General features: G+C 40.8%; 5 protein-coding genes across 7 annotated transcripts; 2 read left to right on the top strand and 3 right to left on the bottom strand.

The window, feature by feature from the left end:
- Positions 1-3918: 3918 nt before the first annotated feature.
- On the top strand, positions 3919-7783 carry LOC111805235 (3-oxoacyl-[acyl-carrier-protein] reductase 4). Its single transcript, XM_023690204.2, has 11 exons — positions 3919-4317; positions 4598-4740; positions 5024-5077; positions 5985-6065; positions 6143-6188; positions 6271-6365; positions 6454-6486; positions 6819-6953; positions 7050-7143; positions 7230-7312; positions 7453-7783. Exons 1-11 carry the CDS (start codon positions 4125-4127, stop codon positions 7483-7485), a joined length of 990 nt encoding a protein of 329 aa, XP_023545972.1. The 5' UTR covers positions 3919-4124; the 3' UTR covers positions 7486-7783.
- Positions 7784-8732: 949 nt separating this feature from the next.
- Positions 8733-11489, bottom strand: LOC111805234 (uncharacterized). Of its 2 annotated transcripts, XM_023690201.2 has the most exons (3): positions 11288-11489; positions 10447-11193; positions 8733-10156 (listed from the first exon to the last, which is right to left on the bottom strand). In XM_023690201.2, the coding sequence occupies exons 2-3, from the start codon at positions 11167-11169 to the stop codon at positions 8858-8860; spliced, it is 2022 nt and encodes a 673-aa protein (XP_023545969.2). In that variant the 5' UTR covers positions 11170-11193; positions 11288-11489; the 3' UTR covers positions 8733-8857. The 2 variants fall into 2 exon arrangements, with proteins under 2 accessions (XP_023545969.2, XP_086984817.1); XM_087128691.1 differs by having other exon boundaries at positions 10447-11488.
- Positions 11490-13386: 1897 nt separating this feature from the next.
- On the top strand, positions 13387-14108 carry LOC111805233 (uncharacterized). The gene is made up of 3 exons (XM_023690200.2): positions 13387-13525; positions 13661-13749; positions 13893-14108. Exons 1-3 carry the CDS (start codon positions 13493-13495, stop codon positions 14038-14040), a joined length of 270 nt encoding a protein of 89 aa, XP_023545968.1. The 5' UTR covers positions 13387-13492; the 3' UTR covers positions 14041-14108.
- Positions 14109-14307: 199 nt separating this feature from the next.
- LOC111805231 (trihelix transcription factor GT-1) lies at positions 14308-18087 on the bottom strand. Of its 2 annotated transcripts, XM_023690198.2 has the most exons (5): positions 17216-18084; positions 16572-16610; positions 15579-15707; positions 14882-15106; positions 14308-14766 (listed from the first exon to the last, which is right to left on the bottom strand). In XM_023690198.2, the coding sequence occupies exons 1-5, from the start codon at positions 17751-17753 to the stop codon at positions 14564-14566; spliced, it is 1134 nt and encodes a 377-aa protein (XP_023545966.1). In that variant the 5' UTR covers positions 17754-18084; the 3' UTR covers positions 14308-14563. The 2 variants fall into 2 exon arrangements, with proteins under 2 accessions (XP_023545966.1, XP_086984818.1); XM_087128692.1 differs by lacking the exon at positions 16572-16610 and having other exon boundaries at positions 17216-18087.
- A 1124-nt stretch (positions 18088-19211) lies between these two features.
- On the bottom strand, positions 19212-22544 carry LOC111805367 (Ribonuclease inhibitor). Its single transcript, XM_023690423.2, has 2 exons — positions 20808-22544; positions 19212-20639 (listed from the first exon to the last, which is right to left on the bottom strand). Exons 1-2 carry the CDS (start codon positions 21738-21740, stop codon positions 20112-20114), a joined length of 1461 nt encoding a protein of 486 aa, XP_023546191.1. The 5' UTR covers positions 21741-22544; the 3' UTR covers positions 19212-20111.
- Between the last annotated feature and the right edge of the window lie 625 nt (positions 22545-23169).

The raw sequence follows: 23169 nt of genomic DNA, 5'->3' as shown, positions 1-23169 counted from the left end.
TGAATATGGGCTAACATGCACAGGGCCGCATGTTCGCCCTTCCGACTCAGCGCGTCGGCTGCTTGATTACTCTTTCCCGCTTTGTGTTCGAACTTGAAGTCGAATTCAGCCAACGACTCCTGCCACCGGGCTTGTTTTGCTGTTAATTTTGGTTGATCGAAGAAGTGGCAAGTGGCGCTGTTATCCGTCTTCACTACGAACTGCGATCCTAAGAGGTACTGTCTCCAGACTCGAAGGCAATGGACTACAGCCAGCATTTCTTTCTCGGAGACAGTGTATCTTCGTTCGGCATCGTTGAGCTTTCGACTTTCGTAAGCGATGGGGTGGCCTTCTTGAATAAGGACCCCACCGAGAGCAAAGTCGGAAGCATCGGTTTCCACTTCAAATGGCTTTGTGACGTCAACCAACCCGAGGACAGGACCCCTCGTCATGGTTGTTTTCAGATTTTCAAAGGCCATTTGACAATCATTCGACCACGACCAAGGGTGGTCTTTCTTCAACAGCTCTGTCAATGGGGCGGCTCGTCGTGAAAACCCTTCGACGAACCGCCTATAGTAGTTGGCTAGTCCTAAGAAGAACCTCAACTCAGATACGGAAGTAGGAACCTTCCATTCTTGGATAGCTTTTATCTTGTCGCTATCCATACTGATTTGTCCACATCTGACGACATGTCCAAGGAAGTGGATGCATGTTTGTGCGAATGCACATTTCTCCTTCTTCACATACAGCTGGTTCTGCCGGAGCTTGTCAAACACTAACTTCAAGTGCACTTTGTGTTCCTCGAGGGTTGTGCTGTAAACAACAATGTCGTCGAGGTATACTATGACGAATTGATCCAGGTATTCGTAGAAAACCTGGTTCATCAACGTGCAGAACGTAGCTGGGGCGTTTGTCAAGCCAAAGGGCATTACTAGGAATTCGAAGGCCCCATATCTTGTTACGCACGTCGTCTTGGGTTCGTCCCCTTCGGCAATACGTACTTGATAATATCCCGATCGTAAGTCCAATTTCGTGAAGTACTTGGCCCCGTGAAGTTGGTCGAACAAATCAGATATTATCGGCAGAGGATATTTGTTGCGTACTGTCACCTTGTTTAAGGCTCTATAGTCTATGCACAGGCGCAACGTCCCATCCTTCTTCTTCTGGAATAGTACGGGGGCTCCATAAGGGGCCTTTGCCGGGCGAATGAATCCCGCCTTCAGCAATTCGTCTAGTTGTTTCCTCAATTCGGCTAGCTCGGGTGGAGCCATCCGGTATGCATTCTTTGCGGGCGGCTTAACCCCGGGGAGGAGTTCGATTTCGTGGTCAATGCCTCGACGAGGTGGTAGTGTTTGTGGTAGACTCTCTGGCATTATGTCGGTATAGCTGTCTAATACATCCTTGATTTCCTCTGGGACAGTCTCTTCGGTGGTTGCCTCTTCTATCAGTGGTATGGCCATGAAGGTAGGTTCCTCTCGTGCGAGTCCCCTTTTCAGCTGTATGGTCGAGATCATCCGAAGATTACCTGGTTGCTTGATGCTTGCAGGTATTACTGTGGGGTTACGGTCGGTGATCACTAAGCATTTTGCCAATGGCATTGGGATGACTTTGTGTTCTAGGAGGAACTCCATCCCAAGTACCACATCGAAGTCGTCCATGCGAACTACGACAAGGTCTAGCTCTCCAGTCCAATCCCCTATTTTGAAGGGGACTCCTTTGGAAACTCCCACAATAGGCAAGGCCTCGGAGTTGACAGCTTTCATTTTCCCCGGGTCCTTTCCTATGGTGAGTCCCAATCTTCTGGCTTCTTGATCAGCAATGAAGTTGTGGGTTGCTCCAGAGTCTATCAGAGTGCTCTTGCTCAGTCGAGAGTTTATGGTGGCATCTACGAACATAAGCCCTTTCTCTATTATCTCCTTCGGTTCGACTTTCCGTTGGAGGGCTGACAAGAATTTGAGTGCGCCCATTCGGGGGTTGTCGTGATCTTCTTTCTTGTCTAGCAAAGTCTCGACCCTTGCCTCATTGCTCTCTTGGATGGACACTTGGAGTGCAGTGAGAGAGGCCCGATGAGGACAGTAGGATACCTTGTGGGGGCCTTTACATAGCATGCATTGCAAAGGCGTCGTCGGGTGGTTCTTTTGGTGGTAAGGCCCTCGAGATGTCCCCGCTTGATTGTTCTGAGGAGGTCTATCTGTCCATCCATTCGATCTGTTGGGGCTTCCATTTCGATGGCCTGGTGGTCGGTATGGTTTGCCCCCATTGTTTGGGGCTGGCGTCGTTCTTCTTTGGGATCCTGCTTCGTTCCCACAGTCCACGAGTCTCTCGGCGCAGGCCATTGCGGCAGCTAGGGTTTGGACCCTGTTCTCATGTATCTTTGTTTTGGCCCACGGTTGTAGACCATTTATAAAGAAGAACACCTTGTCCTTCTCTGCTGTACCCCTGATATCCAGCATCAGGGTTGAGAATTGTCTGACGTAGTCCCGTATGTTTCCAGTGTGTTTCAGGGCTACTATTTTCTCCATTGCTATGTGTCCTGCGTTTTCGGGGAGGAATTGTTCCCTCAACTCTCTCTTGAGGTCCTCCCATGAGTCAATGGTGCACAATCCATCCTCGATGTCTTGCACCTTCGTACGCCACCACAGTTTGGCGTCGTCTACGAGATACATCGCAGCTACAGTCACCTTCTTGTCGTCGGTACAAGCCGTTGTGGCTTTGAAGTACTGTTCGACGTCGAAGATGAAGTTCTCCAACTCTTTGGCGTCCCGATTCCCTTTGAAGGCTCTAGGGTCTGGGAACCTTAGTTTGTTGGATCCTGTACTAGTTTGTCCAGCCGTGACACCTTCCACGGCTTTCATGGTAACTTCAATTCGAGTGCTCATGGCGGACATCCTTTCTTGGAGGTCGTCGACTGTTGATCTGAATTCATCAGCCAATCCATTGAACAAACTCATCATTGTGTTTTGTAGTATGTCGAACTCTTCGCCACGTCCCTCTTTGTGTGCGACAGAGCTATCCGGACTATCAGACGGTTTTGGGCTGCTCGTAGGAGCAACTCTTTCTTCGAGCGAGGTCACTCGAAACAGCAGTTCTGCGATTGGCAACCCATCTAGGCGGTTGCCCATTGCGTCGACTTGGACGACTTTCTCACTCAGTTCGGTCACCCGTGTTTCCAAGAAACGGAGGGTGTCAGGGACTTCTTTGAGGAACAGCATTTCCTCCTCTATTAGCGTAAGCCGATCGGCTTGTGCTTTGGGTGTCGACTTTGTCGTCGACATGATTTCAGTCTGTATGACGTTACGGAGCTAACAAGGCTCTGATACCACTTGACACAATCGCACTTTCGAAGGCAGCGGACTAGCGATTGTGCGGCACTCACTTTCCAGCGACAAGTGAGTTAAGCCAATTTGTTCTTGCGTCGCCTACGGCCAAGCGACGTACGGTCGAGCCTCTAGCCTCGGTTTTAAAAGAAGGTTTTAGAAAACGAGGAGAGAGCGAGATTTTTGAAAGAGAGATTTTAGAAAGAGACGTTATATAAGCAAGCAAGAGAAAGATAACAACGGCTTAGCATATATAACCTTGGGTAGGGAGAAGTTGACGACTAGTCATATCCCCCTATAGTACATTCTGGGCCATTTTAGTTCTGGCAGGCCTAGACATGATTTTCTTGAGGTGTCATACGCTCTAGAATTACAAAGGTAAAAACACTAGAATGAAAAGACATGACAAGGGTTTGGCTTGTCATGGGCATGCGGCCATGGGCAACAGGCCCTGGACAGGCATGACCGTGACACACGGCGCGCAAAAATCACACAATTACCATTTGTTGTTGCAGTGGCATTATCGTAATTAAGCGATTCCCACGTCAATTTACACTTTTTACCCTCCATCGAAACTCAAGCTGTTCCAAAGCTAGTTCTTCTGCGCATAGTTCCTCCACTGACTTGCTCTCACTTTGGTTTCATCACCACTCCATCGCTTACACATTGCCTCCGGAGATCCCAAATCCGTAACACGAGGTATTCACTTACTCATTCTTTCATCTTCATAAGAACCGAATCCGTTCGCTGCTTTCATTTCTGGCTGCAATTTCGCGTTTTCGTTCTGCTTCTGCGATTTTCTGTGTGTGGAGACCTCCCGGAGCTTTCATGGCGGCTATTACCGGTTCGAACGCTGTTTCTTTTAGTAAGTTTGGAATTGTTGGAAAATTTGAAGGCGGCGTTGATCGGAGAGCCAGTTCTGTTCAGCAATGGTCTCCGATTTCTGGCGGAGCTGGATCGAATCAGCTTCGAGGTTGCTTTGGCCTCCAGCTAAGGTCGAAGAGCTCTTTTGCTTCTACAGGTATGACTCCTTACATTGTATTGTGATTTTTTCTATACGTGTTTGCTTGAGCGATAAGAAGTGAGACGAGAGAGGGTGGTTACATGATTCGTCATGGAGAGTGAGTGTCATTGCTTGGCGCGTCTCAAAACTCTTAATCATCCTGCTTTTAATTGTTCGAGTTTGTCTGTTATCAGTATTCGTTGATGTAGACCACCTTTACTTTTAGGAAGATAATCCCCTAAGAAACTCTTGCCAATGCCTGTGGAATGGCGATCTTATCTCCATAATGAACACGCAGGAATAAAAGCTCAGGTTGCTACTGAAGAACAAGTAAGCACTAAGGAAGGCCAGCAGGTGGAAGCGCCTGTGGCTATTGTGACAGGAGCCTCGAGAGGAATTGGAAGAGCCATCGCATTGAGCTTGGGGAAGGCGGGTTGTAAGGTAACTCTCTTTTCTGTTTGGGCACGTAGTTCTATTACTTTTCTGATTAAAAATGTTGCATAAATAAGTCTTGAAAATATTATCCTTGCTTCCTTCGATGCAGTTTTTCTGCTAGCATTCACTTTAGAGATGCAATATGGAAATTCTCTTATCGCATCCTTGCATCCAATTACTTTATGGAGTTTTATATTTTTTTCTGCATGAGCTGAAGTATTTCCTATTTACGACGTTGTATCAGTTGGAAATATTAATTCTGAATTTTCAATCAAACATAAATTTGTAGGTCCTGGTCAATTATGCTAGATCGTCAAAGGAGGCTGAGGAAGTTTCCAAAGAGGTAATTCCCCCATTTCAGTTCTCATCTCTCGAATTGCATTTGGCCATTCTGCAAATGTTGTAAAGCTTGATAGAACCTCTGGAGACTGTTTATCAAGCAGAACGCTGAAAAATATGCTGAAGCGACTTGGAAATTTCCACCCAGTTATTAGACTGATGGAAAATCTGGTTACATCAATGACTTAAGCATATTACAATTTTAGGTTCAATTATAAAGCTTAGATTATGTAGTGGTTTGACGATCTGCATTCAATTCTTATGATTGCAGTTATTGATTTTGGAACAAGGTTCAACCCAAATAGTTTTGTGAAGTTCTCAGTTTTTTTTTTTCTTTTCTTTCTTAAATGGGAAGGCTAGGAACGACTAAATTTGTCTTTACTAAAGGGCAAAAGGTTAAATTCGGTAGCTTTTTGTGACAACTCTTTGATAACAAATTAATTAACCTTGTTACTAATCAATCCTCAATACCTATTTACTAACAAATTAGTGAACCTATATATTTGATTAAGCCCTAATACTTATTTACTCTGCAAGTCCCATCACAAAGCTCAATATTTCACTACGCTAAACAATTCTTTTATGACTAGGCATCATTTAATTTGACCAAGCATTTTTTTTCTTTTTTCTTTGTATAATTTTTTTCTTTTTAAAATCATGTTACTCCAGCCTTCAGTTTAGTTAGGCTACTCCTCAAGGTCATTCTAATTTCTGAATCATACAGCCATTGGTTCTTTTTAGCTTATTATTCCTAACGTAATAAAGTGCCGACGAATAATATTAGGACATCCAATTGCGCAGGGGTCCTATTTCCCAAACCTGCAATATTGCCGCTCAATTTCTTCTGCTGACGATGGTTACCTGCTGATTCATTTTGAAAAGATGATGATTAAATTGTCTTGTAATTGCAGATTGAGGGTTTTGGTGGGCAGGCTCTTACTTTTGGTGGAGATATGTCAAAGGAGGCTGATGTGAATTCAATGATTAAGACAGTAAGTTACTTCTCTTTTGGACTTAACTAGTTTATGCATTTACCTGGTACTCACTTGCATGGTTGTCATTTGTACAGGCAATCGATGCTTGGGGAACTGTTGATATTTTGATCAACAATGCAGGTCTGTATAAATTCTTTAACATTCCCCAGCTTCCTGACCGATTCACTTGGTTACTTTTACCAAATACTTCCATGGAAATCAGGAATTACTCGTGATGGTTTGTTGATGAGAATGAAGACATCTCAATGGCAGGAGGTGATTGATCTGAATCTTACTGGTGTTTATCTCTGCACTCAGGTATGATTGCATTGAAACTTTTGCTTTTACTACAAGTTTGTGGTTGAAGCGTATTGTTCTTGATGTAGAGTTTATTCCTTTTTGGCAGGCAGCATCGAAAGTTATGATGAAAAAGAAGAAGGTAACCTTTACTAATCACTCTTGTATTTTCCAATTAGAAATAGGCAGCTGAGCTTAATTCTTCTGTAACTTCAGATGCAATGCGCTTTCAATTTTCTTTATAATATCTATAAAATATTTACTGCAAAAGCTACGATTGCCTCCATAGAACTTAATTAAGACACTCAAAATATTTTAAGAAATACATTCCCAATTCTCTAATTAATTTTAGTTTCGAGTTGGCATTGTGCATCTTGGCCAAAGTGTAGATGTTTTCTTCTCTCCAATTACAAACCCTCCCTTGCGAGAAGGGAGAGAGGAAATGTCTTACTCATTTTGAGAGGTTTTATACAGGGAAGAATAATCAATATAGCTTCAGTAGTTGGCCTCGTTGGAAATGCTGGACAAGCAAACTACAGTGCTGCAAAGGCAGGGGTGATTGGTCTTACAAAGTCCGTTGCAAAGGAATATGCCAGCAGAAACATCAACGTGGGTTTGCAATTTCCAACTTCTTTAATAAGAATGATTTCTTATGTCTGACTGCTAGCGGGCAATCTGAACCATCATAATGAAATATTGTTCCAGGTTAACGCTGTTGCTCCTGGGTTTATTGCGTCTGACATGACTGCCAAACTTGGGCCAGAGATCGAGAAGAAAATCCTGGATACCATCCCCTTGGGTGAGTCTGGGGAACGCATATTTGATTGATTGACTGTGATTTTGTTGATTCATAGTAAGATTTTTTTCAATTCCCTGTTGTTTCAGCAAGATATGGCCAAGCTGAAGAAGTCGCTGGACTTGTTGAATTCTTGGCACTTAACCCTGCTGCTAGTTACATTACAGGACAGGTCCAGAAACTTCCATTTCCTTTTTTCTCGCTTCCTTTAAACAACAATTCTAGCTATATACTCTAATATCCCCTTCCTTAACACAATTACAAAGTGAGAGTTCCCTCTTCATTTCACCCATGCTTGTTTGTCTGCTGCAGGTTTTCACCATCGATGGTGGGATGGTTATGTAGGTGGGGCGTGGATAAAATAGGCGCAACTAAGCTCATAAGGGAAGATAGTTCAGAGTTTATATTATCAGTGGCCATGGAACTGCGGATTTTCTTACTAGATATGACCATATGCTCATTTACCATGGTTTTCTGTTTCCCTTGTCAAACGATGCGTGTTTTTTTTTTTTTTTTTTTTTTTTTTTTTTTTTTTTTTGCCCTTTTCGAGTTGCTATTACAATATTGTAGTTGAAGTTTAAATACTTTTTGAGTGAAAAAACATGTTCAACCACTTGAAATATTATTTCTAACAGTTTATTTCTTTGCTTTTGGTCGACAACCCTATAAAACTACCTATCCGCGTCGAGACAAACATTCCAATTTGGCCAGCTAATATGAACCTTTTCCTTTTCGTTTTATGCAGAGGTCATCGTCAGGTATTTAATATTATGTACCAATTATTTGGTTCCACTGTGCTCACGTGACGACTGCGGGCTAATTGACAACTTTCAGTATAAATAAATACAACAATCCTATTCTCAGCCACCAACCTTTGTGAAGAACTCCCGCTGTAGGCATGGACGGTAGATTCTCTATCTAGTCCCCTAATTAATACACACTCAACTCTATTTTTATTTGGTTTCACATTTAATTTAGTTTTTTTTTTTCATTTAATCATTGAAGTTAGTTCTAAATGGTTTACTTTTTAATATATGCTAACTGCACTTTATTGATATGTATTTTTCAAATGAGTTAGATTTTTTTTCTTTTAAAAAAGTTATTATACTCAATGGCCATTGAAAAACCAATTTCAAACTTCAAAATACCAAATAAAAATCAAATTTAAATCTTAAGAACATATATACTATTCTAGAAATTGGAATAAAGCTAAATTTGTTCATCAAATTTAAAAAAAAAAAAAAAAATCAATCTATATAAAGTTGTAATATTTTTAGTGATATATCACATAAAAAGTCACACCACACACGTCAAGATTCATGAAAAAAGGAAGCTTGTAGTTCGAGTTGGTACAAAAAGTTGTTTTCTCCGTTCACCAAAAGGAAATGAGAGCCCAACCAGCCATTAAAAGGAGATGGCCAAGCATTTGCTTTCACAGCCTTTATTAGTTATGGTCGCTTTTGTCTTGTCCTTGGGATGGGGAATAGATTCCATTGAATCACTTTCTCATATGGTTCTTTAAGTTCTTGTCGAGGACCATAAATGTGAATGAAATTGATTGAAGGATAAAGAGAACATATAATTCAACCCCATGAAACAAAGGAAAAATGCAATACACTTGAAAGACCTGTTAAGTTTAGCTGAATGAATGAGTAATACAAAAGCTCTCACTTGTGTTTTGCTTATTGATGCAAGTTCTATGTACAGTCCATTAACATCAAGCTACTAGGGAACCAAAATGCTTGTTCTTCTGACTTGCCCTCTTGCAGCTGATTGGTTCTTCGACAGCGAGACCTTGTGCGCCGAAACAGAAGTACTGGTTCATCAACATCTTTCTGTTGAAGGAATCTTGTCTGAATTTTGGGATTGCCACTTTCCTGTTGGAGCAAGATACTCCACCAATGCCAGTTGTTTCTTGGTAATCCTCCCTTGACATTGGAGAAGACATGGGCGAACACGAAAAGGGACTCGAACGCTGCCTAGCTGGAACTGCTAAATTTGGCGTTGCTTGGATTACGCCGTGCATCAATCCAGCGGCAAACCTTTTCTTGGTTGATGGGCTTGGAGGAATGTTCATGACTCGAACTGGAAGTGTTCTGTTGTGTGGAAGGCATGAAATGTTCTTGTATTGATGTCTAAGTGAAACTGGTTTAGGTTGTGAATTTCTTGATATATCAAACAGCCCTGAACAATCATCATCTATCCAGTCTGTTCTGGTTGACCTTTTCTCTTTACTCTTAGGCCAGCGCAGGAAGAACTTCAGGCGTTTCACTGTATGATTTACTGAGATTGACTTCTTGTCTGATGAATCCACTGAATCATACTCGCCATTGTCGTCCGAGCGTAAATCAACGTCCTTGTCTACTTGATCACGAGTTACACCAGACACATTTTCAATACCTGTGTACAGGAATATCTCTGCATCTGGAATTCTGAAAGAAGTTCCAGGACTGCTTCCAATGCCCTGCATTTTCAAATGTGAAAAGAAAGCATTTGTTGCCATATAATCACTTCGATTCGAGACGCCTCCAGCCGAAATGAATCGTTTAATAAGAATCTCTAAAGCAGGTGATGGTGACTGTTGTTTGAGGAGTTCAAGTGGGGTCAAGCCATCCTCATCAGTAATGTTCAAGTCTATTGATGGTACAGACATAAGCAGCTCTACCAGGTCACACTGGTTATTCTCTGTCACCGCCACATGAAGCGCGGTTTTTCCATCATTGTTCCTGATGTTGATAATCTCTTGCACATTCATCGACTCGTCGCGTATCAGACGCTCCATGAGCTCAATCTGCCTGTCTAATCTTCTAAAGCCAGGGGTTTTGAAACCAGCCACAGACAGATGAAGAAAAGTGTCCCCATAGTAGTTTGACATAGATGTTAGGGAGGGGCATTCATGAATCAGAAACTCCACCACAGCTAAGTGACCCCTGTATGCAGCCACATGCAATGAGGTGTTTCCTTGACTATCAGTGTTTGAGATGATATCAAAGGAAGCTACAAGATTCTTCACTACCTGCAAAACATGTCAGCTAGAAAGACAATTCAGAAACTTGTTTCTTCATAACTAGCCAATCTAAGTCAGCAGGAGAAGAGATAAAAACTCAAACACAGGAAAGCCAACATTCTATCAGACCGTTCATGTAATAGTTCAAGTCCACCGCTAGCAGATATTGTCCTTTTTGGACTTTCCCTTCCGATTTTTAAAACGCATTTGCTAGGAGAGGTTTGAACGAAAACACAAGTTTTCAGAAAATGTAAGGAACTGACAGGAAAAGAAGCATGAATACAAGTCCAAGATCTGACCTCAATCTGTCCTCTTCCAGCAGCTGTATGGAGAATGGTGGATCCCTGAGAATCCCTGTAAATCAGAACATCAGGACAGTGCCCAATTAGCTCTCTCATCATCACCAAATTGCCTCCTCTAGCAGCACAGTGAATAGCCCTGTTGATCATTTCCCATCTGAAAGCCAAAGACATTTCCATCTCACATTTATCCAATGCCTCCTCCATCGTCCCATCTTCACTGCTTGGCCAACACCTTAGAGAAAGAGCAAACTCCAGCAAAAGCCTGAAAACCTCACAGTTCTTACTCCTGGCTGCAGCATAGAAAATGTCAGTAATGCCGTACTCTCCTTCTCCAAAAACCAGGAGAGGGTCTTTCTCAAGGAGTTCCATTACAAAATCTAAATCCCCAGCTGAGGCAGCTGTGTACAAAAGCCAGCCGCCATAGCCAGCACGAATGAGAGAACTTTTGCCCCCTTTCAGTTCCCCTTCGAGGAGGAGTTTTTTAGCTACATAAGACCGGCATTTTGCCACATCTTCAAACTGAGCTTGGTCATCCCACACAGTTTCAAGGCGGCGGATTCGGCGGAGAGATGTGAGTTTGATGAGGAGATTGGTGTCTAAATGAAGAAGCTCTCTGACCACATAGTAGAACCCATTGGCCGCCGCCCAGTCAATCGGCGTAGCGTACCACCATTGCTCCCCTGTGCTCTCCCACCGAAGAGGGAAAAACAAGGGAGGCATTTTGCTCAAAACCCACCACAAAATCTATGAGATAAAAGTAAAATCGAAACAGAAACAGACCCAGAAAGTGAAATTTCCAGAGAAGCACAAAAAAAAGGCACAAATATGGAATCCTTACCGAAAGGGAAGTGATGGAGGAAGGCTATATGAATCAGTGAATCAGACTCAAATAAACATCAAGATGAAGAAGAAGATTATAAGAAAAACAGAGGGAATGGAGCATTTGGAGGAGAAAAGTATGGTGCCAAATTTCGCCGAATGAAGCCAAGAAGCTTAAGAAATGACGGAGACACGAGAATTTCGCAGTGTGTAGAAAGACAGAAACTAACAAAAAAAGAACAAGAGCCAAAATGAGAAGGTGAGGCTTTATTTTGGTGGGAAGTGAAAAGTTGAGAACATGATCACTCACTCGAATGCCTTTCAAGATTACGCTGCCTCGTGACAGTGAGCAGTAAATTAAACACAAAAGAAAGTGAGAAATTGAGAGGTTAAACTGTCCAACGGGGCTCTGTTGATGAATAGACAAACAGACAGCTACCAGAAATCATCCATCATTAGAAATTAAAATCAAAATTTTGCTTTTGATTTGTTGGGTGTGAATCATTCATGGATGTTTTGAAATCTGAAGCTTGTTTGTAGTGGTAATGGGATGAACGCTAATTTAGTTTCAGCAGAGACAAATGGAGGAGGAGGAGTAGGAGGGTGGGTCAGCCATTTACAAGAATTGGAAATGCAAAAAGAAAAGGAAAAAGGACGTCTTGTTGATGAAAAAGAAAATGCACTCTAAAAATGACTTTTCAAGTTAAAAGAAGACCTGCCAGCTTCCCAGAGGTGCGAGGTATATCTATTCTCATATTTATTCTCGTGTTGAGAGGTTAGAGGTTCAAATAACTCGCTCAATTCATTGAACTACAGGAGGAGCGGTTTTGAAAGAAGTAAAATGAAGTAGAAGGTGTAAAAGATAAAGGGGAAGAGTGGAGGATTGAGGTTTATGGTTGTATTGTGTATGATTACTTTGCAAAAGCCGACCACGTTTTGATGATTGATATCCGTAGAGGAAAGAGAGAGCAAAAAAGAGAGGGAAGAAAAAAGGAAAGAAAAAAGGTATTCAAATGCGACTCCCATCTCTGCAATTATTTGAATCACACACTCCTCCAATAAGACTATGTTATGGATAATTTTAGACTTAAAAAGAAGAAATTTTGGATAAAATCAAGATAAAAACTCGAACTCCGACGCATAATCCTAGGACCCAATCCGACCGTAGAGGAGGATGAAATTGGGTCAAAAGCCCAAAAGCATGTCTTGACCTCAACTAAGGAGGACAAGGTCGGAGTGAACATTTCTTTTTGTTAGCTCAATTCAACCTCTCTAGACTTTATTGGAGAGGAAAATCTGAAAATCTAAAATTAACCTCATATAAATATTTTATTGTGACCTCCCGAAGAATAAATTTTTTTCTTATTCTCTAAAATCTAGAACTTACTAAATTATATTGGAGCGTTTGTGACTAAGAATTTGGTACATAATATTTTTTTATTTTATTTTGCAGGTCAGTCCTTTTCAAATAAAAAAAAAAAATTCAATGAAGAATGTACCAGATATATAATATTTTCTTGCTCATATTCGTACCCACTAATAAATTTTAAGCTATGATTTAACTTTTGGAAAATTTTCCAAACAAAATTAGGTTGTTTTTTTACTTAGTTTACTCTTATAATTGTACTTTTCACATAATCTCACTGGTTAAAGATTATTGGAAATGAGTGGCACGGACTAATTTAGAAAACAATCATAAATTTATAAGGAAAGTCTCACCTTCCTAACACCACTTTTATCCAATAGGACAAAAAAAAAATCGAAATTAAATAAAAAGAAACCGACACAAACTTTAAATAAAATCTTTAATTCCCTATTAGTAACCGTTCTATGACCATGCTCAAATCTTTTTTTTTTTTTTTTTTTCCCCTTTTCATTTACAATGTATTAAAAAAAAAAAAAAAAAATTCAAATATTGGTGAAATTTAATTTACCATCCTTGAAATTGTGATGGTGTGAAAGGCAGCAAAACGAAGTCAAGAAGAAGATTAAGCATGAGACGCCAATAAGGAAGGAAATAAGTTGGCCAACTTAGACGGCGATGGTTATGGTTATTATGGCTGCCCCTAATTTCTAACCCTTCTCCTTCTCCAAACCTTTTGCCTTTCCCTTTCCCTTTCCTTATAAATTCCCACGTCAAAACGTGCCTTCGCCGCTGCACCTTTCTTCATCCTTCTTCTATTTCCCCCTTCCCAAGAACACCCATTTTGTTCTCTCAATTGCCATGGCCACCGCCAACAGATGGTTGAAGCCTGAGGTTGTTCCCTCTCTCCCTCTCTCCCTCTCTTTTCCCATTCATTTTCCATTACTTTCTGTTTGGCTGCTGAGAAAAAACATGAAGAAATCAACAACTTTACCAATCAAAACTTGATTTCCTTGAATGCATATGCAGGTGTATCCTCTCTTTGCTACGGTTGGTGTGGCCGTTGGCATCTGTGGTATGCAGCTTGTTAGAAACATAACCACCAATCCTGAAGTCAGGTAAATATTTCAAAGCTGTACAAAAACATGTTCAATATAATGGAAATGTATTGTATAATACTTTCACCAAGAGAAGGGGGAGGGGGGGCTTTCTGTTCAGAAATCTAAACAGTCCTGATTTGTTATGAAATGGAACATGACAGGGTTACCAAACAGAGGAGAGCTGCTGGAGTGCTTGACAACTTTGAAGAAGGTGAGAAGTATGCAGAGCATGGGCTTAGGAAGTTCCTCAGAACAAGGCCCCCTCAGATTATGCCTTCCATCAACAAATTCTTCTCAGATCCAAACTAAATCCAATTCTGATACCAACCTTTGAATTTTGTTCCAAATAATGAAGTGATATTCAAACTGATGGTGTATGATTCTTCTGTTATTTTTATAAGGGAAACCGAACCCGAAAATTCCGAATATCTAACATAATGTTCTGCTAATAAGCTGTTAGTTCCAAAGATATACAGAAATTAAGAAACCGTTGGTTCAGTTGTGAGGCAGTGACAATGGCATCACTTTTTATATTTATGTATTTCACAGAGATCTTCGAAAGCATGCAATAATGACTGTACAAATGAGACAATACTTCCAACAATCCATATTACATATACAGGGAGAAGATAACCTGTCAAAAATGCATATGCAGAGTCTGCGCACGAAGGCCTATTTCATATGCTGAATCTGTGCACAAAGGCTATACCTGTTTACATGGTTAGATTTAGAGTATGGATTACAAGTAAAGATGGAGTACTAAAACAAAGCCCCATAACCAAGGGCACTAAAGCCAAAATTCTTTATCATGTTGGCATAATTGGGCACTTGCTCAACTTATACCGCGGTATATTGCACCAGGACGAAGATCATCCATAGTATCGATGTTTCTGTACCCATCAAACTCCCGAAGACATGTCCAGCCCCGACGAGTTAAAAAATCTCGGTAATCTTCTTCAATGTAAAATATTTTTTCTTCGGTATGTACCGGTAAGTGATCAGATTCATCATAGAGGCAGATTTTCACAGCCAACCCTGAAATTAGAAGTTCAACTGCTCTCACATGCATTACCTTGCCCAAAATGTGCAGCTAGGTGCTATACTTTTTACAAAGAATAGTAAGAGTCAATACAAACACAAAAAGAGATACCTTCATCAAGGTGAAGAGTGTAGTTTCCTAAAGGCATGTCCCTGTCCAGACTTCTGACAACCTGGTCCTCATCCTCTAACCAAAATGCACGTTTAGTTCTCAACCTGAATGCAGATTTGATTGCCTCTTTGATGGCCTCTGAGGTGCCATCAATACCGATTCTTCTTGTGTAGTCCCCCCACTTGACTGATATTACTCTCCCGCCAAATGCCTGACTCTCCCCATCTGCAAGGAGGTAAGTTGACAGAAACTGAAGTTATTAAAGATTCATAAAGCAGCAAGCATCTCAAACAAAGGCAGGATTGGTTTTTATATGAGGCCATTTGACTAACATTCAGAAGTGAATCTTAATGTGAACATATTTGTATAATCGAAATGATGGGTCAAGCCAATAACTAAGGGTATAGGTATAGCCATCAACTACAAAGTTATGCACCGTCATATAAGGGGACCTGTTAGGCTTTTAGCAGGTGAATCATGTGGAATCTCAAAGAACAAAAGTGAGGGAAGCTTTGATATAAAAGTCATTTGACTGAAATGCGAAGCCTAATCTTAAATACCAAGATTGTTAATGCTTAAATGAATGGCCAAAATCCTACAAGAAAGAGTATATCTCATAATCTAGGAAGTAACGTCAGCATATAGGCATCTTTTCCAAAACATTCAAAATCGTTGAGTTGTGGTTCCTCGGTGCTACCATTTCCGGGTGCCTCTCTCCAATTCCAAGGTGGAATGCCCGTTGCAGCAACTGCATCAGCTGCTGTGATGGCAAGGGGATGTCCATCATGATCTAGCTGTCTTTCAAGATTGAGTGAAGGCCTGCCACCTGCAGCGTGCAAGGAAACTTAGAAGGAGAGAATTTTTTTTCTTCTTTAAGAAGAACGTGGTATAAAAGGTGAATTTCCACTATGAAAGAAATATATTTTTAACTACATGAATAAGAAATAATAGAAGAAACTCAAATGGAGATGCAACTTGATTGTTTTATAATCTTAAAACCATTAATATGGCCACAGGAGCATTAATATAAAGTTTTCAATGGAAAGACATTGATTTATTCATAACAACTGATTGTTCAAAAAGCAACACTTCCAGTTCTGTATGTTGGGAGTCTCAATTAGAACACAGGGAATGAAGGGATGATGCAATATGTAAAATAGGCCTGAAAATTAAACAGTGGTGAGATAAAGACTTAATGAAGTTTATTCAATATCCATACAGACTCGTAGGAATTGGATGACTCTATATTGTAATAGACCCACCAGCTTTGACCGTTTTACAGCTTCTAATATGATTCTTCATGTACAATCAATCCTGTACATTCTCACTAGCACATCAAGAATTCACTATTAATGATATGATAAGAAAAACAGCCTACTACCAAAATTGAGTTTCCACAAGCGATTTCATAGTTATATGTAGGGCTTATAAAAATCTCCCTCGACAATGAAACAGAATATAAAGTAGGTGTGATTTTCTCTGCCATTCTCTATTCGTTCTTCTGGTGTACAAACAGTAAACAACTTGAATGATAAATGCTAGCAACAATCATCAGTCACGATATATACACACACACATACATACATATACATATATACATATACTCGGGTTTCCTACAAAGAGGGGCAAATATTTTGTCAAGAGAAAAGTAGCATCGCAACAACAGCAGCAAATAACAAGTATGTCGTACCTTCAACGGGTCCGAAAGTTAGACCATTATCCTCTATTCCTGCATTGGAATAAAATTACAATGCTCATCATAGTCCTCTCGTGACCCCAGAGCCAGACTAATCATAACCCTACTGCACCTACTATTTGCACATCATATTCAACAGACTTAAAGAATGCAGGCCCCAAAAATAGCAATTCGAAACTTCTACCTGTTTAAGGAACAAATTCAGGAAACAAAGACGATTCCCCACCCCCCAAGAACAATAAAAACAACAAAATGAGTAACCAGTTAAAATTTTCTAGTCTACCAACTTCAGTCGGATATATCCTTTCCAAATCCAGATATCTCTATTCATACAGCTGAACCCTTTTAGGAATGATAGCCTAGTATCATAGTTCATATACCAGAACAATGCATGTTTGAAAGAATAAGTTCGCCAAGAATCATGACGGCAAGCTATGGATATACAATGAATGAACTATGAAGACCTACAAATTGTGGCTAATGGATTCTCCAGAATATTGAATTGTGCATTCAACTCTCTCTCTCTCTCTCTTTTTTATTTATTTATTGGAATAGCATTTTCTTCTTCTTCTTCTTCTTAAAGAGCCGGATATTAGATTACCCCATTCACCATCTCAAAGCCAAGAACCGAAGGTTACCTTTGTCCGAGAATTGAATATATGAATCAATCTTGGGTGGCGTGGGGCTCTTGTACTGCGTACTTTTGCTTCTCTCCTTCAAAATTTCTTCAATCTCCTTGTAATACGACATCTTAGCAGAGCCACTTCCCCTATCCTGGTGCTTTGCCTTCTTGAACTCCTTGAGCAAGTTCCTCCATTTGTCAGTACACATAGTCGGAGAGCGATCAAAGCCCCTTTCCCTCATCTTAGCCGATATCTGCTCCCACAAATGCTTGTTGGATTTCGAGGTATTGAACAAACCATCCATCTCCCGGCGTAGGGCAATTAAGCTTCGAGTCTCATCCTGAACCCAGGTCTCCGCCCGCTTCTTCGGAGCCTTGACTTCATGATCCTCACCACTGCTATCGCCGAGCATCATTTGGTGCTGCTGATGAGTCGGCTGTGGCTGATGAGGTTGAATATGGTGGTCGGCATTGGAGGCGACCTCGATCATCATATCTCTGCTAGCTTCTTCCTTGTAAATATCGATTGGGCGAGGCTTATCAGACAAGTACATAGTCTCTGGGTCAGGGGATTCCGTGAAATTTCTAAAAAGATGGGACTTCGTAGGGTGAGCGTGCGGAGAATCAAACGAACGATGAGCCCACACCTTCAAATTTTCATTTCTCTCTCTCTCTCTCTCTTTCACCTTTATTTTTCTTTTTCTTTCTGCGACTGCAAGTTCAGAGACTCCGTCCTTTTTTCCGCAGGTCAGTAAGTCCTGAGGGCTGAACCCAATGCGCGCGCGCGCACACACACACACAGACAGAGACAGAGAGAGACGAAGGTCGCGTGTGATGCCGGAGAAACAGGGAATAATTGTACGGATAAATTTGGAAAAATTGTGAATCTTTTTTACTCTTTTGGAATTTATGATTAAATTTTACATTTTTATATTTCATAAATACGAATTTTTAAATTTAATTATTTTGTAATTTTAAAAGCTTCAAGGAATCCGATTTTAATTGACAAGAATATGTATTTAACCAAAAAAGTTAAATGTTCGAATTTTCTATCAAAATTTCTATGATAACTAAATTAAAAATTCTAAAATTACTAAATTGAAGTCAATGTTCCAAGCATCTATTGTTTAAATTATATATGAATTATTAATTTGATTAATATATTTAAAGGAATTCGGTCCAATATCTGAAGACAAGTTTTGTAGTCGCAGACGGCCCAAAAGTTGGAAAACTTATAAACAATGGAAAAGGGGCCCAAGGCTGGTTTTCTTAGTCATAGGCTTAGCTCCTAAAGGTTCCCTCCTTTTCACTGGACCTGTGGACCCAAATCAACCCCCAATCATCGGACTGCCACCATTCAGCACATTCAGCACAGCCTTACGCTTCTGGAAAGGAAACCGTCGCTTTGAGCTATGGCATGAGAAAGTGTTCCCTTTGGAGATTCAAAAACCAGAAGCACCACAGTAGTGTGCTATGGAGTGGGGTGTGCTCAATGAAGCAAACGCCGTTGATCGGTATAAAAGCATCACAGGTCATATAAGCCGACACCCACACACAACCAGTATAAAAGCATCACAGGTCATATAAGCTGACACCCACACACAACCAGAATGGACTAGCAGAATGGACTAGCAATTGCTAAGAGCATCAATCAAATTAGCAGGCGACGCCAAACTGTTGTGTCAGGAGGTAACCGGGCATGTTGAATTGTGATGTCCCACATTGGTTGGGAAGGAGAACAAACCACTATTATAAGGGTGTGGAAACCTTCTCCTAGCAGACGCGTTTTAAAGCCTTGAGGAGAAGCGCAAAAAGGACAATATCTGCCAGGGGTAGATCTAGTGTGTCGTTACATGAAGTTTTCCGATGAAGTTAGGCTTCTAGCATCTAAAAGTACATTTTTGTAAACACATTTTCCATCTCATAAAATCATGTTCATAACAGTACGGAACAGGCCTCGAGTTTCATGGTGATAATGACGCTAGAACTAGTCCAGCAAGAGGAAGCACACATCGTCCAAAGATACAAATAACATTTAGTCTGTTTATTTCGTTCCCCGTCCTCGTCCACGGGTGGTCAAAACAAGCAAAAGTACTGCCTGATGAAGAAACCAGATGCAAAAAAACGTCGAAGGCTTAGATAAACGACATGAAACGCAGGCAAGGGGGCTGATCCACCCATGAATTCGGACTATAAAAGAGGTCAAACCCTAAGAATGCACATGGCTAAGAAGAAATTCCATCCGAAATACCCACACAGGCCAACGGCAGCCTCTTCATGAAGATGCTAAGGCTATAACAGACGCCATACTTCCCACACTATATGCAGATATCAGGACTTGGAAATTGGACTAGTTAATATAAGCTTGAAAATTTGGAGTAATATAAGCTTGTGTTCCCCTTTTTCATAATCTCAGGGCTGAGCTAGAACGAGGCAGTGCCTCGACACCGTATTAGAAATGGCATCCTCGTCTTGCTTTCTAACGATCCCGACCCTTCTCGCCTCTAGGTAAGAATGGTGCTGATGGAGCTGAGCATTCCCATGTCTACACCATTCATCATTAACAGTACGATTAAGATCCTAGATCCTTACATAAAGATCCTCATCCAAGCTTCATGACTATACTACAAGTACATCAAACAATGATAGTAAGGAGCCTTTAGCAGCACAAGAGATTTATTCTCTTTCCCTTCAACACTGGAGGATTAAAACGGCAGCTGCCAAAAATAGAACCTGAAGGAAGCTGATTCTGACACACGAGCCTGAGATTAACATAACAGGAACCATATACTTGAACGATTCTAGCTTCTTTTTTTTTTTCTTTTTTTTTTATCTCTCCTTTTATTTAAAGCCAATTGAGCAAACTCACGTGTGTTCCAAGAATTAATTAGAAGACGGCCCACATTGCCACCCTAACCATGAAGAAAGAAGTCGTCTTCCTGTTCCCTCCAATCCCGTTCCTCTCGACACTCCAGTGATGGCTTCCAGCAACCTGAGCAGAGCAATTCCAAACTAAATGTTTCCACAAACTCGTTCTCATTAATGCATCGACCACACTGAATACACCGTGATATGCAAAGGGTGCATGCCCTACATGCCTGAGCAGCATATTCTTTTCCCTGACAACCATCCACTGGACAATCATAGACAAGCCTCAGGTTTTCGCATCTAGGACATTTTTCAATATCAATAGCACGTTCATCATCACAAGACACATAAAAGTTTCCCCTGTGATAAAAATGTGGCTTATAAGAATTTTGCGGCTTAAGGCTGCAGCCACTTCCCAGTAAGAACTTCAACTCTTCAAAATGCTCTTGTGTCACCCCGAATAACCCACCAATTCTTAGAAGTTTCACTCCTTGGATACTCGTCAACTTGAAAGCCCTCAAGCTGCTAACAACACCTTCAATACTGAGTCTAGTACATCCTGGAACACACAACTGCATAAACATGCAGGGAACAATTAGTAACATGCTCAGTTGGTAACCGATTAAGGAGAATAAACTGTTTATCCCAATGTAAATGGACCAAACGAATATAGCAAAATAAAACAAGACACATTCAGCTATAATTATGAAAGAGCCAAAACTGGAATAAGTTATACTTACTTTCGTAAGCCTAGGATTGCTTTCAAGCACGTGCTTCAGACCCTCGTCTGTAATTCTTGGGCATTCCACCAGACTCAAGCATTGCAGGTTACCTAGAGCTCTATTACTTAGTTGCAAAAGAATGTCATCAGTGATCTTCTCGTTTAATGGTTGTTCTATGTGAATGTTCCTCCATAAAAGGGGGTCACCCTGTACTACTGAATGCAGAGATTTGCAAACCCTTCCAACAGAGAGTAAATCCCGAACACCCAGATAACAAAGGGCAAAGCTTAAGCCTGCATGAGGGGCTCCTCCATCTACCTCCGAATAGATGCAACTCTGCTCCTCAGATTCTGCAGCCTGCTGCCCACAACAACTAGGAGGATCGTCATCAGCAAAAGATACTTCATCCATACTACAAATGGATCTAAAATCACAAGAGCAGGACACATCTCCAGTTTCCTTTTCATCCAGAAACCCATCGCAGCTACACATCGGATCAGGTTTCTGAACAATACCTTTAATCTCAGGAAACGCTTGGAACTTCAAAGCGTTGTTCCAAAAAAAATTCAGACCTGCAAATAACTCGACATTCCTTTCGCCAGTACCGCCCCCGTCGCGAACACACTCAGCATAGTCCACTTCCATGTCCTCAAGCCATCCTGTAAGTGCTGTAAAAGTGGTACTAATATCCATGCCAAATGGATCCGCAGGCAGAATATCAAGAATGTCCTTGGAGACAGGATCCTGCGAGCTATCTGAACATATATCATTTCGATGATCAAAACAAGCATCCACCTCCCGGCCACAATGCCATGACTTTCCACAGCTTTCCACGTTGTTTTCAGGAATGCCCTCGACAATATAACCATTAGCAATCCTCATTGGAGAAACTATGTTGTCCTCGGAAAGGTGCAGAGGAAAGATAGGACGACGAGAAAAATTAAGAGCCATCAAAGATCCTACCTACTCCAACCTAAATCTATAATCCCAAATTCCTTACTCTCCTAAAAAACTATGAAAAAAAAAAAAGGTGAAATTCGTGACGAGAAGAAAAAGAACAAAAATCACGAGGAATAATTACAAGAAACCCTCAATTTTGGATGGCAAACTAAAACAACGCACCAGAATCTTAGAGCTTCTTCCGGGAAAAAAGAAAAAAAAAATCTTTCGTAGCTTAACAAAAAGGGGAAACACAAAAATCGATCATTAATCGCGCCAAAATTACCTACATAATATGAAACAACGACTATTTTTGTCTGGTTTGAAATTTTGTCAAACTAATTCTACAATATACCGTTCTCAGTTTTTCTATATTGACCTACAAAAACATAATCCGAAGTCTGCAGAGTCGAATATAAACCCACGGATACCAAGGGGAAAAAAACAACAATAAACTTAAGCAGAAACGTCGAAGAAGAGAGTGGAGAAAGGAAAACCTGAGAATGACCGAGAGGAATTAAAAATCAAAGTGATTTGTACAGCGATTTACAACGAAACCCTATGAAGCACATTGGAGTAATCAAGAAACAAAACAATGGATCTCTTGGAATCGAACCGTCGAAGATGAAGCTTTTTTTTCCTCCGGAAAGGAATTTTTCACGGAATAAGAGAAGAACGATTATCTTTCTCGGGAAGAAATTCGACTCCAAGAGAGAGAGAAGGGAGAGTAAGGAACCAGCCGATCAAGCTCAGGGAGAGGAGAGAGAGAGAGAGAGAGCGAAACAGAAGGAAAGTGTGCGAGAAAAATAAAATAGAATTACTACCAAAAAAAAAAAAAAAAATTAACACGGAGATAATTACAAATTAAAAACTAAAATAAATAAATCAGAGACGGAGGAACTCAAGAGTAACGGTGAATTGTCGAAATCAGAAGAGAAAATGACACGTGTTGGTTTAGTGCCAGTGATTGTGTTGTGGCGGGAGCGGGAATCTAATACGTTGCAGCTTTGATTTCAACGATGAAGCCTCTGGGTCTGTTTGATCTTGATCGGACGGGTGAGGTCGCTTTTGGCGGGTTATGTGGTCCCCGTGGATTTGATGGGTTTTGAGTTGGATCAGTGGTTTGATCGGACGGTCGAGAGAGGATGACGAGTTCAAAAAGATAGTTTTGGATTACGACGGAATTCTCCAGCTGGATTTCCCGCTTCAAACTTGTGTTTGTTTGTCGTCTTCTTGATAGTCGATAAGAACTATATTTGTCTTTTCTCATAAATTTAAGAATTTTAAGTTCATAAGATTGGGAATTAAATTTAATAAAATATGGTTTTTCTTTTGAGAATTGTCTACATTTTATGTCATAAATCTGTTAATAATGTTTAATTTTGTTAATTAATTAAAATGAAACCCTATTCACGCACGTGTTAAATGCAATTTTAATAAC

Source organism: Cucurbita pepo, chromosome 11 (genome assembly GCF_057944985.1).
Source record: "Cucurbita pepo subsp. pepo isolate OVF chromosome 11, ASM5794498v1, whole genome shotgun sequence".
Taxonomy (NCBI): Eukaryota; Viridiplantae; Streptophyta; class Magnoliopsida; order Cucurbitales; family Cucurbitaceae; genus Cucurbita; species Cucurbita pepo.
The sequence above is the reverse complement of the archived record's forward strand: the minus strand, read 5'-3'. Positions and strand labels throughout refer to the sequence as shown.

What these genes read in the sequence shown, in the direction of transcription:
- LOC111805235 (XM_023690204.2), top strand. Translation starts at nt 4,125, where the DNA reads ATGGCGGCTATTACCGGTTCGAACGCTGTTTCTTTTAGTAAGTTTGGA. An exon ending in TGGGGAAGGCGGGTTGTAAG is followed by an intron (nt 4,741 to 5,023) that starts GTAACTCTCTTT and finishes ATAAATTTGTAG; the next exon opens with GTCCTGGTCAATTATGCTAG. An exon ending in TGAATTCAATGATTAAGACA is followed by an intron (nt 6,066 to 6,142) that starts GTAAGTTACTTC and finishes TCATTTGTACAG; the next exon opens with GCAATCGATGCTTGGGGAAC.
- LOC111805234 (XM_023690201.2), bottom strand. Translation starts at nt 11,169, where the DNA reads ATGCCTCCCTTGTTTTTCCCTCTTCGGTGGGAGAGCACAGGGGAGCAA. An exon ending in CTGGAAGAGGACAGATTGAG is followed by an intron (nt 10,157 to 10,446) that starts GTCAGATCTTGG and finishes CATGTTTTGCAG; the next exon opens with GTAGTGAAGAATCTTGTAGC.
- LOC111805233 (XM_023690200.2), top strand. Translation starts at nt 13,493, where the DNA reads ATGGCCACCGCCAACAGATGGTTGAAGCCTGAG. An exon ending in ACAGATGGTTGAAGCCTGAG is followed by an intron (nt 13,526 to 13,660) that starts GTTGTTCCCTCT and finishes ATGCATATGCAG; the next exon opens with GTGTATCCTCTCTTTGCTAC. An exon ending in ACCACCAATCCTGAAGTCAG is followed by an intron (nt 13,750 to 13,892) that starts GTAAATATTTCA and finishes GGAACATGACAG; the next exon opens with GGTTACCAAACAGAGGAGAG.
- LOC111805231 (XM_023690198.2), bottom strand. Translation starts at nt 17,753, where the DNA reads ATGTACTTGTCTGATAAGCCTCGCCCAATCGATATTTACAAGGAAGAA. An exon ending in GAGAGAGGCACCCGGAAATG is followed by an intron (nt 15,107 to 15,578) that starts GTAGCACCGAGG and finishes ACCTCCTTGCAG; the next exon opens with ATGGGGAGAGTCAGGCATTT. An exon ending in CACTCTTCACCTTGATGAAG is followed by an intron (nt 14,767 to 14,881) that starts GTATCTCTTTTT and finishes TTCTAATTTCAG; the next exon opens with GGTTGGCTGTGAAAATCTGC.
- LOC111805367 (XM_023690423.2), bottom strand. Translation starts at nt 21,740, where the DNA reads ATGGCTCTTAATTTTTCTCGTCGTCCTATCTTTCCTCTGCACCTTTCC. An exon ending in GCAATCCTAGGCTTACGAAA is followed by an intron (nt 20,640 to 20,807) that starts GTAAGTATAACT and finishes ATGTTTATGCAG; the next exon opens with TTGTGTGTTCCAGGATGTAC.